This window comes from Podarcis erhardii (genome assembly GCF_964252035.2).
Source record: "Podarcis erhardii genome assembly, chromosome: 6".
Lineage (NCBI taxonomy): Eukaryota > Metazoa > Chordata > Lepidosauria > Squamata > Lacertidae > Podarcis > Podarcis erhardii.
Window position 1 is genome coordinate 42082315 of NC_138510.1, and position 14214 is coordinate 42096528.

At 43.7% G+C, this 14214-nt stretch overlaps 1 protein-coding gene across 2 annotated transcripts in view; it reads right to left on the reverse strand.

Annotated features, from left to right (window-relative positions):
• The window catches only part of TMCC2 (transmembrane and coiled-coil domain family 2), a 95110-nt gene that overhangs the window by 55719 nt on the left and 25177 nt on the right, over positions 1-14214 (reverse strand). Inside the window, exon 3 of one of the 2 annotated variants that reach the window (XM_081865223.1) lies at positions 12702-13226. The exons of the other annotated variant lie outside the window; for it this stretch is intronic. Within the exon in view, the coding sequence (XP_081721349.1) occupies positions 12702-13226 (525 nt within the window). The remainder of the gene's footprint in view (positions 1-12701; positions 13227-14214) is intronic. 2 annotated transcript variants of the gene reach the window in all.

Sequence of the window (14214 nt, forward strand, 5' to 3'; positions counted from 1 at the left end):
ACAGCTTATCAAAATAAGAAATGGAAGACATTAGAACAGCAAAAGCAATCAAACAGCAAAATAAAACCGTTTCAAAAGGCCTGAGAGTAGGAGGAACATTCTGAAGATGGGGTGCCACTAGCGATGTGAGGTGAGAATATTCTCTGCTAGAAAATTCTCTGGAGAATATTCTCCACAAACGTTGAATTTTCAATTTCAAGTTTGGTGCAAAAAAATCAAAGAATGCGAATTCACTGCATTGCCCCACTGAATAAAAGTATCTGTACAGTTTTTGGTTGTCATCTGAACAAGTTTACCCACAAATAAACATGTATATTAACTAATTATATCATTTTCAATGCATTAAAATTATATAATTTTCAATGCATTAAAATGAATATTCTCCTATTTTAAATGAAGATTCTCTAAGTTCTCATTAATCGAGAATATTCTCCGAAAGATTATTCTCGAGAATTTAACATCACTAGGTGCCATAGCCTGACTAGGTAAGGACACCCATAGAAGATGCCCCAACAATGACCTATGCATAGGGGCATGTTTGTGTGGGAAAAGGTGGTCCTTCAACTATCCAGGGCTCTAAAAGGTAAGCACCAGCACTTTGAATTGAGCTCAGAAATAGACTGTGCATGTGTTTTTAAAAAAATAGCAAGGCAATTTCCCTTGAGCCACTCCCAGTTCAGAGTCTAGCAGTTGTATATTTTGTACTAACTGTAGTCCTCAAGATGTAATGTGCATGTACTACACATTATAGTCATCTACTCTGGAAATTACCAAACTGTGACGAACTGTGGTCAGGAGAGGTCACAGCTAGGACACCACTTGGTGAAAAACACTTCGTGTAACAGAAGCCATTTGGACATCCGTTGGAAAAAAAGGACCAATCCTTTAGACAGCAAGCACGATTATTTGGGGAAACGGCAACCCCACCCAAAACAGGGTGAGCACCAGATCTATGTCAGACAAGCCGCTAAGCAAAAGCATTTCTGCCTTGTCGCAAATGAGCAGCAGCTTCTCATCTGCGGTCCTGTATTTCAACCCAGCACTTCCTCTGCCTCACTTACGTGAAAAGGAGAAGTTGAGCATGGTGTTGTCAGCCTTTTGGTTAACACTTCATTTCAGAACTCCAAATGACCTCACTATGTGGTTTCATGTAGATATTGAAGAGCATGAGAGCCATGGTGGAACCTTGTCAAAAGCCCATAGCAGGAAAGCAACAGTTCTGAGCAGTAGTTTCTTGTAGACAAAACAAGTTGACTCTTAAATGGGATTTTGGAATACTGAACCAAATCATGATGATTTTCTGCATTACATCCAAATCCTAACCCATACACTGAGTAGTATTTGAAAACTGTACTGAATCCCAGTGTGGTAAATTGTGGTTTCATAAGCTTGGTTCAATGCCCCCAAATCCACAAGAAAAAAATTAACACATGTTGATTTCAGCTGATTTAAAAACAAAACAAAAATGGCAGTTCTCAATCTTGCCATATGGTTGGGTTTGTCTCAATTCAGTTTTATAGTTAAAGGACACAATTCTGACTCCTACTCCCTGCCCCAGTGGGACTTTGCATGCCCAGGTGCCATGAGCTCACTGCCCCATTTGGCACTGCAATCCAAAAAACCATTTACAACAACATTATAGGGTTCAAATTAGGCCACAACTTTATTGATTATAGGTGCAACGGGTGTGGCATAGGCACTGGGTCAACCAATATCAGCCAACCTGCCTGCTAGATGATCAACCAAGGGATCAAACCAATATCGAGGAGGCCCTATGGCACACACCAAATAGGAGCCACCTCTCCAGGATTGACAACTCGAATAGTGCTATGAGTCTAGCCTCCACTTGAGCATCTGGACAGAAGCACCTCCTCCAGGATCCATTTAGTGGGATGCCCCATTCCCTTGGAGGGGCAGGCAGGGGCTTACAACCTCCCCTCCGACCATGACTAGGTTTTACCCAATGTCTTCTCCGCCAAAGTTGTGACAATTGTTACGAGGCAGGAGAAACCCACCAGGGTCAGTAGGGTCAATAGACTTGGTGGGAAAATTCCTCATTGGCCCCAAATATGGTGAGCAACTTTGTCCAAAGCAAGGTCAGATGCAACCTACCCACCAAAGTACCACCACAGCCCTGACATATGCAGCAATTGAAGCAATGTGGGGGCAGGAGGTTTTCGCCCAATGCTGATGTGCAACAGCTGTGACACCAACTTGGGATCCAACAAATCCAGGGTTGGCTCAACTCTATTCCTCCTCACACTTGGAATGCCCCATTTGGGAGCTTTCTTCTTGCCCATGCTAGCAGAGATACCACCGTGGACTATCCACATGCCTACTCAGCAGTCAGTAGGAAGCTGGCTGAGAAGAGTGGACGAATCCTTCCACCTAATCCAAACACACACACACCAGCCCAGTGTAATGAGGGCTTGGACTATCTTCCAAACCATTAAAATATGTAGTGGTGAAACTAAAAGGTAAGGTAAAGGATCCCTGGGTGGTTAAGTCCTGTCAAAGGTGACTATGGGGTGTGACACTCATCTTGCTTTCTGGCTGAGGGAGCCAGTGTTTATCCACAGACAGCTTTCTGGGCCTTGTGGCCAGCATGACTAAACTGCTTCTGGCACAACGGAACACAGTGATGGAAACCAGAGCACACAGAAACGCCATTTACCTTCCTGCTGCAGCAGTACCTATTTATTTACTTGCACTGGGATGCAGGTGGTGCTGTGGTCTAAACCACTGAGCCTCTTGGGCTTGCCCATCAGAAGGTCGGTGGTTCAAATTCACATGATGAGGTGAGCTCCCATTGCTCTGCCCCAGCTTCTGCCAACCTAGCAGTTCGAAATTGGCGAAACTATTGCCAGGGTGTCATAAGAATGATACCTGGCAAGTCTGCAATGAAACCCCAGAAGAAAAACATCATTACTGCCCTCACAATGCACCAGGGCAAAGGAAAGAAACAATTACCAATTAAAATTCTTGACTATAACAGAAAAATTTACTGTGGCAATACATAATCAAATGTACTTGCAGACATGATGCTGCCCAAAGGTAAAGTATAAACAATGCTCTACAGGAAGCCCAAACCAATCCCAGTGTGGATCTCCCATCAAATTCTACAAACAACAATATAGCTTCCACGCTGTTCTTTCTTTGCAATTTCTGTGAGTACAAAATTCTATCTCCAACTTGGTGAAAAATTCAGGACCTTTTCCTAAAAAAATCAGAAAGGGCCGTTGCCACAGGCACAATAACAGCTAGATGGATGGTTCGTAGGTGTGTGTTTTTTAAGCCAACAACAACAACTAGGCTTTTGCTTGGGTCCTTATGGCTGGGTGCATTATGTGCTCGTGCGTGTCTGCTGTTGCTACGTGCCAAACGGCAATTGAAATAAGAGAAGAAAAATGCCGATGCCGCTTTTCCATTGCCTGCTCATCATGCAACAAAAGGATCAAGATCACATTTCATTCTTTAGAGTAACGCAGAAAGACATTCATTTCAGCCGCTCAAGGGGCAATTGTGGTTTGTCATGATCCATCTGTGTCTCTCCTCTGGATCCTTTTCTTCTGAATCTATAAATCAGGATGCCAGGAGGTCGCTGTGCTGCTGAATGGTATCAGCGTGGAACAGGAGCCTGTCACCCGAGACCTTTCATTTCCTTTCAAGCAAGAAAAGCTCTGTTGGTGGTACCCATCATACAGGGCACCTCAGTCGCAGCAGGCATAAAAGCCTTTGGAACGGGAGCCAAGAGGCTATTTCCCCCTTGTTTTTCACAGCCTAAATAGGCTTTTGCTGAAATTAATGTAAGTATGGGGTAAATGTTTTCAATTTCAATTTGTAGAAAGCTTTAAAAAATAAATAAATCTTGGGCTAACTTTAAAAGTATTCTGTTTTTGAACAGTTAGTTGTTTTTAAAGAAATAAATATTCAATATGTGGTTTAGGATATCCTTCTGCTTCAGACCCAAATGTCAGCCTCAGATGTTGAAACTGAAATCTGCAGGGGCTTCCACATTTCATTTTCGGTTATGAAATTAAATCGGGATCAAATAAAGCAAGCCCTGTCTCTTCTACCACTAATCAAATGGTTTCTGTGAGCTTTTAATGTTTGGTTGGGGATAACTTTGCCAAGGCCACAGAGGGTGCAGAGAAGCCACCACAGGACAGCTTGGTGCATATGAGCCTTAGAGTTGCTAAAGCTAACATAACTGGGAAAAACAGCTGCTTGTTCCAGAGCCTCACAGCCTGACTGACTGCATAGTTTCATTTGTTAAATGTGTTTTTACAAGACTTTGTAAGCTGCTCTGCATTGCAGCTTACAAACATGTGAATGTGGCTAAACAGATGCTTATACAATGGGAAACTTGCTTGTTTGAATCTTGTCAGATTCAGGCTTAGGAAACCCCCCCCCCCCATTTACTGCAGAAACAACCCTCAGCTCACAGTCAGCAGAGACCTATAGACAGCTATATCTCCCTGACTAGTTTCTAAAAACATGGTACACCCAACTACAAATATGGACATCCCATTCACACAACAACAACAGGTGCACACCTAAAGATGTAATATAGATGACTGTATGGAAGCTGCAAACTGGCAGCCTTCCTAATGAAGTTTGTTTGTTTGAAGTGTATTATCTCATTTATTTATTTATTTATTTATTTATTTGTATTTATTTATTTATTTTCAAGTTCAATAAGTTTATTGTGCTAGCCAAAGGTTATTACAAAACCATGCAAACACAGACGATATAAAACAAAACTTCTGCTTAAACAACCAGAAACATGTTATTGCAAGCAAGACTATAAATGAAGAGCCTTCACAACAACATACAGTGCAATTATTATTATTATTATTATTATTATTATTAATAATAATAATAATAATAAAATTTGTATACTGCCCTTCATCTGAAGATCACAGGACGATTCACAACATAAAAATACAAAATGAAAACACAAAATACATAATTAAAAAAATCAAGAGCAAAGCAAGCCAATTATCACAGGGTCCGGGTCAGTTCATATGAGAAGAGCTGGTCCTTGATGTATTGCAAGCAATGCCACCCATCCCTAACTTGGACTGCCGTTCCAGAATGATACCATGGTAGATGGTACTGAAAGCCACTGAGAGGTCAAGAAGAATTAAGAGGGACACATTTCCTCTGTTTCTCTCCCAACACAGGTAATCAGATGGGGCAACCAAAGCAGTTTCTGTCCCCAAACTGGGCTGAACCCCCAGATGAAATGGTTCTAGTGAATCAGTTTCCTCCAAAAACGCCTGAATCTGGTTCATAACTACCCGCTCAAGAACCTTGCCCAAGAATTTCATTGTAGACTTCTGAATCTCCCTTACAATTTACTGCTATTCGGGATTTTTATTTTCAAACGTATAGCCTGCCTCATCCTTTATATTAGAGCTAGGCAACCTTTTATTCTGCTGAGAGCCACATTCCCTCTAGAGTAATCCATTGGGGGCCATGTTCCAATAGTTGATGGAGCCATATCTGATGATGAGCAGAGACAAAAGTGCTCCGGATGAACTAATCTAGAACAAAGTCTCCCCCACCCACTGGACTTCAATCTTCACCTCAGATTAGAATTCTCAATCCTATGCAGATCTCTCACAAGTAAGCCCTGCTGGGTTTGATGGGGTTATTGTCAGATAAATATACACAGGGATTGGGAGGAGTTGCTTGTTTTTAAGTAGAACAGACCAAGATAGCTACCGTTCCAGAAAGCTTTAGTGTGTCAGAGAGAGAGAGAGAGAGAGAGTGCACAGATGCCTACCAATTTGTTCCCAGTCAACTGGAGAAAAGCTTATTTTCATCCAGGTTAAATACTGCCCCTTGTGGTAGTTTCCACTGCTCTTGTTAAGTTGACAGCAACTACTTTCTCGATTGGCTTTATCAATTCTCTTTTGTTAGCTTGCCCTCAGCTCTTGGACTCAGGTGAGATAAACATGAAAGCCAGCATGTCTAAACAATTCTAATAAGCCAAGGCTTCCAGAAGGTCAGGCTGATAGAAGTTTGGAAGTATTTGGCATCTGCAGCTGAAGCTACAAAAAAAAGCCCATCCTGATGAAAGTAGGATGGGCTGCAGTTCAATGGCCTTTTCAGCTTTGCAGGCATAAAAAGAAAAGCCCCAATTCAGATCCTCAGCATCTCCAGAGAAAAGATCTCAGGCATGGGAAAGGTAAGGCGTAAGAAGGACCTGCTAGATGGGGCCAATGCTTCATCTAGTCCAGCATTCTGTTCTCACAATAGCCAACTAGATGCCTATGGGAGCTCTCTCCTCACTTGCGAGTCCCAGCCCTCAGTATTCAGAGGTTCAGAGGCTTCAGCCATAACGTCAGTGGCTGATGCAAGGCACTGCTGGCTGGGAGCAGCCTCTTTAATGCTGCTCTGCCATAACCTTATGGTGCAGAGTTTGCGTCACTCCACCCTTCAGCTGATGCTCAAGAGCAGCCGCCCAACTGCAGCAGCGAGTGCACACCGTCAAATTCCTCCAGATGGTTCACATGATGACCACATGTAGAAAGATGAGAATGTGAAGAGAGCTGTCGGCTATTCCTGTGTGGGTGCTGGAAAAAGAGAGGTCACAAGGAAAGGTGCTGGCTCACTACTTGGGGTCCACATCACTGTATCATGTACAACAGCCTTCCCCAACTTGGTGCCCCCCTATGTTTTGGACTACTAATGCAGTCCCCCAACAGCATGGCTGTGCTGGCTGGGAGTTGTGGTCCAAAACATCTGGAGGGCACCAGGCTGGGGGAGGTCGAGACAGATGAAGTGGACAAAAATAATAATAATCAGCATGGCTCAATTTCAGTCTCTCTCTGAGCAACATGCAAAAGCAATTGTGCAATTAATTCCAAATAACAGACATTTGCAATTTAAGGTCTCTTTCCTTGTCTAACTAGCTCCCTTGGCTAAGTTCAGTACTGAATAACTTTGGCTCAATGCAGCCGGGAATCTCAATATGCAGAAATGATGGGACTATGTTTTAGAGGGCCAGGACCATAGCTCAGTGGTACGTTTTTATTACACTGAGGCCAGTCACTGCCTCTCAGCCTCACCTCCCTCACAGGACTGTTGTAAGGTTAAAATGAGGAGAACTATACATGCCACCTTGAGCTCCTTGGAAAAAAGGTAGAATATAAATGTAATCAGTCAGTCAGTCAACCTAGCAAGTACCAAATACTTCCACAATTGCTCTGCATAGAGGATAGACCATAAGTCATTGAGGGGAAGGGAATATCCCTCCATAGGTCATTAAAAAGCACCCATGTGCCTATAAGCCTGTACAAAGCACTGTAACCATGACAAGACACTACTGGAACACAGGAGCATCACACATTAAGTCTCTGAGCCTGTCTGGAATGCCTGCCTAATGCATCAATAGCAATCAGCGACAGCGGCAGCAACAACAGTAATAATCCTGGTGTGTGTGTTTCTCTCTGCCAGGCAACTGGCTTTCCATCTTTAAAGCAATCAGCTAAAATTGCAGCTCTCACTTATCTCTAACCCTCCCAGGCAAATAAGCAAGCTGGCACCCTTGATGTCATTCCAAGCTCAGATTCATTTTGGCAGGAGCCTGCAGCTCTCCAGTCCCGATACTCACTCTCTCAGTCTACAGGGAGACACAGCTGTTGGTTTTGTAAGATACAAAGCAAGAGAGAATTGAGGATCAAGACTTTATCGGTTCTATTTCTGACACTGAGAAGGGATATGTTCTCTGGCAGCCCAAAGAGGGGCGGGGAAAGGGTATCAAGATACCTCTGCTAAACAATTTGGAGGATGTTGTCTTTGGAGAAGGGGGACTTAAAACCTGGGATCCCATAGTTAGTGAGAGAAACATCCAGAGAAGCCCCTTATCATTTTGAAATGACAGCACTCATAGTCAAAGACAGAAGGAAGAAGGGAGCTGCCAAATGGAGAAGGTAGCTGCCTGCAAGATGGCTAGCTTGCTGGCCAAAATCAATTTTTTTAAAAAGAAACCTTAAAACTGTACCACTTGGCATTAACTTTGTTCCAATGATCCAATACCTTTGGCAGGCTGAGAAAGAAAACCCCTGAGTATTCCACCCACTGTCCTTACTAACAAGTCACAATGAAGTACTGATGGCTGTGTGATCCAATGCTCTCACCCAAGGCATCTACTTTTCGGCCTATTTATGTAAAGGTAGTTCCCCTGCCACCTATGAAATATTGTCTCTCATTTGATTGTGTGTGGGTGCATTTGTGCATGCGCACACATCAGTACACATGTGATTGTACCTCTTTTGCACAGTGCAGGTGCTGTAACTATGTAGATATGTTCAAAACAATGAGAAAGGTCTAAGCGTATGTCAGGCAAGCATATAAGCAGCAGCCAGTATGGTGATACACTAATGTGTACAGACACCCACACATACACACAAGAAATTTATACACTATAAATCAGAGTGAGCAGCAGAAGGGGATTTGGGATGCCAGAGGAGTGTTTGGGGGGTGAGGCACTCTTGATACTGCCATCATTTTTAAAAAGAAGCCAAGTCTCAACAGCAGAGTTCTCATATGTCACAGGTACAGCAACAGGACCCAGACTTCAGAATGGGCTAAAAATAATGTGAGGGATTGGAATTCACCCAACACTATCCCAGCCCCCCTTCAATGTACATTTCCATCTGGCAAATGTGCAAGGGGCAAGGCCTGCATGATCTTCCAAGGAACGTTCAAGATCCTCTCTTATGAGAAGCAGCTGTATCCATGACCTCCACTTTGATTACTACTTGCAGTTGCTTGATAGGAAATGTTTTCTACAGAGCAACAAACAGTGCATGTACAGAATGACAAGAAAATACCAAGACTTCAGTATGGAATTAGCCTGATCCTGCTGACCCCAAAGGAACCAGGCAATCTATTGTTCTCCTAGCGGAAAGGTCTTAGCAGCTGCAAAAGCCCTTACTTAGGATTTGCAAAGCTCCTCACAAACTCCCCCAAATCCCCTCACTGAAAATATTCACAGTCACATCCGCCACCTTCATTTCACCCAGAGACGTGCCCAGGCATCTTCCAGGCACCCAAAGCAACACGTTTGCTCAGTAAAGATGGGCTGCTTACGCAGCATTAAAATTCAGCTCACAGGTATGGGTAATTGCTGCTTCATATCTCTCAGTGTTGTTCTGGCCAAAAGAGAAACTTTGCAAAGATGCTCAGGATAGCTTGGCTTTATGGCTATCGAGCCCATGCAGAAGTCAGTGGGGGACTCAGCCAGGTACACTTGCCCTGGGACTTGGAGGGCCAAGCTGATTGGGGGGCCCTGCCAGGGACTGGGTGCCTTTTTGTTTGAGTTTATGACTTTATTCTAACAAGACTCCAACTTTGGATCTCAGGCAAGCTATGCATGGGCCTGGTGGTTAAGCTTGTCCCTTTGGAAGTTCTCAACTAACTCCATGACAAGAGCTCAGCTCCAAGCTCTAAGCCCCAGAGCAAGACCTTGTCTAACCAGATTCTCAGTAAGGTCATGCGCAACATTATTTAATACTGTGATTCTTAGGCAGGAAGATAAGGACAGGAGATAATTTTGCTACTGTTAGAAATGGTAAACATTTTGAGATTTCTGTTACTGAACCTGCAGAAAAAATTTGGAGTCTTCGTCTTATGCACATAAAATGGGACAAGAAAGAGCTAGGGCTTTCTGGTGCACTCTGTTTTAGGGGGTTTGTCTTTTGGTACCAGGTTACATATCACAATGGGCTGACACGATACATTGTTAATTCAGTTAATTCTGTAATTGCATATTTTAAATATTTTTACTTTATTTTAATCATAGCGTTCAGTGGTAGTGGTAATGTTGTCAACATCTATATAAAGGGGGAGCAGTGCCAAACGTTTCATGATAACTGGCTTGGAAACTGCTTTCATAGGGACAGAAAAAACTCTGCAAATGGTTCAAATATTCAGTTTTTAAAAATCCTGTGCCTTCCATTGTTTCTGCTACTGCTTCATAGTTATCCCTGCCCCTCAAAAAAGTCATATGGGCAATCACAGCCAATCAGAGATCACATAATGAGAGGGATGATGCGGCAGAACTATTCAGCCAATCAGTTTTAACTACATGAAATCATCACTAAGGCAAAATGAAGATGATCTAGAGGGAGAGCAAAGCTTCCTGAATTTGTGAGCTTGCAGCAATCACAAAAAAACCTGCTGAAAGAATCAGAATCAGCCACTACCTGCAACAACAGCTGTCAAGACCAGGCAGAAAACTTTTGAGATCTCCGTGTGTGTGTGTGCGTGCGTGTGCAGGGGTCAGCAAACTTTTTCAGCAGGGGACCGGACCAATGTCCCTCAGACCTTGGGGGGGCATACTATTTTTTGGGGTGGGGGAGGAATGAACGAATTTCTATGCCCCACAAATAACCCAGAGATGCATTTTAAATAAAAACACACATTCTACTCATGTAAAAACACGCTGATTCCCGTCCGCGGACCAGATTTCGAAGCCAATTTGGCTGGATCCAGCCCCCAGGCCTTAGTTTGCCTACCAATGGTGTAGAACAACTGCTAAAGTTGTTGCTCCCACTCCAAGTTGCTCTTGACTTGAATTTTCATTAAATGACTAGATTCTGGAAACCCACAGCTAATGATATCATCCACTTTCAGCAGATGACAAAGATTTCATGGACTTACTGAATAGCGTTCTAGCTCATCAAATGGCAGCATGACTGACCATGATGCCAACTAGTGAGGCCATTCATAAAGCAAGTCTACTGCAAGCAAGGAAGGAAGCATAATGCTAAAAATAGACAACATGAAAACCAGCAAGTAGGAAACAATGTAGGACATGCAATGTTGCCTTTGTAGCCCTGCAAATCCACACCCATAGATTAAGCAGTTGCCCTGATGTCTGACATTAACAGTGTAGTCACAATGTGCTACAAGAGTGGGCAGTCTGTGATAGCTACAACCTTCCTGATAAAGGCCAGCCCAATCTATGTGGAAATACAGAAACAGGCTCACATAAATGAATGCCCATGCATTACAATGCCCTCCACCACGTAGAAAGCTAGGTATCATGGAGGATTCTAGTTTACCCTTCTCCCTAACATGCTATTTTTCTATGTGCAAGGAATTAGCATTAAGTGGTGCAGTCTAGATACAGGACAACTGCCTACACTCAGAATCCAAGTCAACTGTTCACCGTTCTCAGCTGTTCTTTTTTCATTCAATGAAGGTGAGACTCTGCATTCAGGGACTCACTGTCATAGCAGCCTTGGTGCCAGGATGGAGAATCTGTGGCCCTCTAGAATTCAATGTTTCTCAAACTTGGGTCTGCAACTGTTGTTGGACTACAACTCCCATCATCCCTGACCATTGACCACGCCAACTGGGGCTGATGGGAGATGGAATGCAACAACATCTGGAGGGCCAAATGGTCCCCATCCCTGTCTTAGTGGAATACTCAACATAGAAATCTAAAATTCTGTGGTCACAATAAATGTGAATTTTGCAGGGAGAGGTCTAAAGAGCTATGCAGACTAGAATCCAGTCTTTTTTAGATAATCTACAGTAGGTACCGGCAGAAGGTAGATTGGGATCTACTGGTAGTTTTCTAGGTGATCTGTAGTAGACTGAGAAAAAACATTTATGACTCCCAACTGTTTAACAACAAATCAACTTTTCCTACCTAAACTGGGCTGCTGCAATGAAAACTGCTAATAAGCAAAAGTGGATTTTGCCCTAAAGGACTGTGAGCTCAATTCAGATCTGGTACCAAAAATAAATTCCTAGTCTCAGGAGGCGCTCAGAGGCATAGAATTCCAACTATGTCTTTTGCAGCTGGTTCTGACTAGTAAATTGTGGGGTTTGGCTAAAAAAGAAAGCTCATCCTACAACCCTGAACTCTGCCCACCCTAATCTAGGGAATGACAGAACTTTTCACACTCTGTTAATGAAAGGACAGGCAAGCAGACATATGGAGATAATTGGCAATACCGTAATAATTTCAGAAGGCTAATTTGTAGCAATGCTGGCCAAGCTCAGCTAACTAAGGTTTAGCCTTTTGATATGAATTCCACCCAATTTGTTTTAGGTGCAACTGATGGATGCTGTATCTCTGTTTAGCATGGAGGTGCTTCTGGTGATAAATTTTATTTAGTTTTCATTTAAAGCTGGACCTACGTACTTTCCACTTGCTAAAACAACATGAAAACCAAAACACCACCATCCTTCAAAATTTGCAGTTCTCCAAAGTATGTCATGCAGCTCTCCAGCCAAGAAACATATACAAAATGCATTCTATGAGGTAAAATTGCCCAGCAAAAATGGGTATATTAGGCAAAACTGCACACACAAAAATGTGTATGTTTGGAGAAATACACACAAAAATGCTGCTGAATTTTCATGAAGACAAAAAACATATCACAAACTGATGTGGAAGTGTGAACTAAAGATTAGAAAAACGAAAACCAAGAGAACCTAAAATTGACAGAGTCACCCATTCCTATGTGCTTCTCACAAACCCAACAGGTGGCACCAAGCAACCCTGCCAAGTTGCTTTACCTTGTTAGATAAAGACAGATGTTGAAACTCAGTGGATTCCAGGGCCTTGAATTCCCTATCAAAGAGGCAGGCAACAGGAACATAGAATACTATGAAGTGAAATGGGTTTCCCAGTTACTGGACACCTCATACTTCTGGACCTTCAGTCTTACCTTGTCAGCGAGGCAGTCTGACTCTTCCGCCAGGAGGTATACGGTCCCACCCTCGGCCATAAGGAGAGCAGTGTCAGTAGTGGATGAAGATCTTGGCCGGCCTTGGTGTTGGTGCAGTATTGCTGTCAGGCTGCTATCTTGGGGGGCTTTGCGGACAAGGTGCGGGCTGATTTTCTGGGGTTCCAGGGAGCCACTCTTGGCTCGCCGACTGCCGCTGTGCAAGCTGGTCCCCCTCTTGATGGAAGGACGGGAGCGGATCTGCTGCAACACCCTGTTGAAGGCAGTGGGCCGAGCTGGAAGGTCGTGGAGAGACATGGCATAGGAGACACGGTGCATCTCAGGGGAACGTTCTTTTTCATCTGGGGAGTCGTGGTCAGACATGCCATGGTGCTGGTGCTGCTGCTGCTGCTGCTGCGATGACTCCTGGGAATTCTGGTGCTCCCGTTCCCGGGACCGTCTGCGGCTATGGAAAAGATGCTTAAGGCCATGGCCAAACATAGATCCCTCAGACAGCTGTTGTATCTTCTGCATGGAGAAGAGAGACAAAAGCGTTGGAAGCACAGGGGCTACACAGGGCTTCTCTTACATAACACAGACGGCACAGAACACAGATGGAAAAATTAGCTCGCAATATTGCCACAATCCTGCAGCTGCATCTTCTGTTGTTACAAACTGGTGTAGCATTTTTGAAGACCAGGCTCGCCCACACAAAACAATCTGGAGTACAATATTTTGCATTTTGTGACCATGAACCTAGGGATCCAGCACTCTCAGCACTGATTAACCTCTAGGTTCCACCACCACCACCGTGTGTTGAACTATCACAATTCACCACCAGTACACACTTATACACACTTACTGCTTCCCCAGGCCTCCCAAAAGATCCTACATCAGCTAGCATCCAGCAAGAACCAATATCAGAGCACTTTTGCCAGGGCAGGAGGCAATAGATGTGAGCAATGTGGGGTAATGATTACAATGATTATACAATACCAAGCGACTGGAAGGCTGAGAAATCACATTGATACCATTTAATAGCACAGTGACAATTGTGATAATGTCGTGTGTGCCCCCCCCCCAGACATATTTCTTAAAGGGTGGAAAGGGTGCTAAACATCAGGATTATTCATCATTCATCCTAGGCAACAGTAAAAGCCTGGCATAGTATGCCCTATCCATTGTCACAACTGGATGTTTTAAAGGAGATCACTATATTGCATTAAGATCTGCAGCAGAGGTGGGGAAGTTTTGTGGCCCTCCAAATGTTGCTGGGCTACAACTCCCACTATCCCCAAACACTGGCCATGCTAGCAGGGACTCATGGGAGTACAGCATCATCTGGAGGGCCACAGGTTCTTTGCCCCTGATCTGCACCCTAACTGTAACTGGTATGGCAGGTGTCCTATGGTCATTGCCACACTTTTTGCTGACAACTCTTCAATTTGCAAAAGCATTCTCCATATCAGGTACTTTTCTTCCTGGCCTTTTAAATATGCTTTAACAAGATATACTC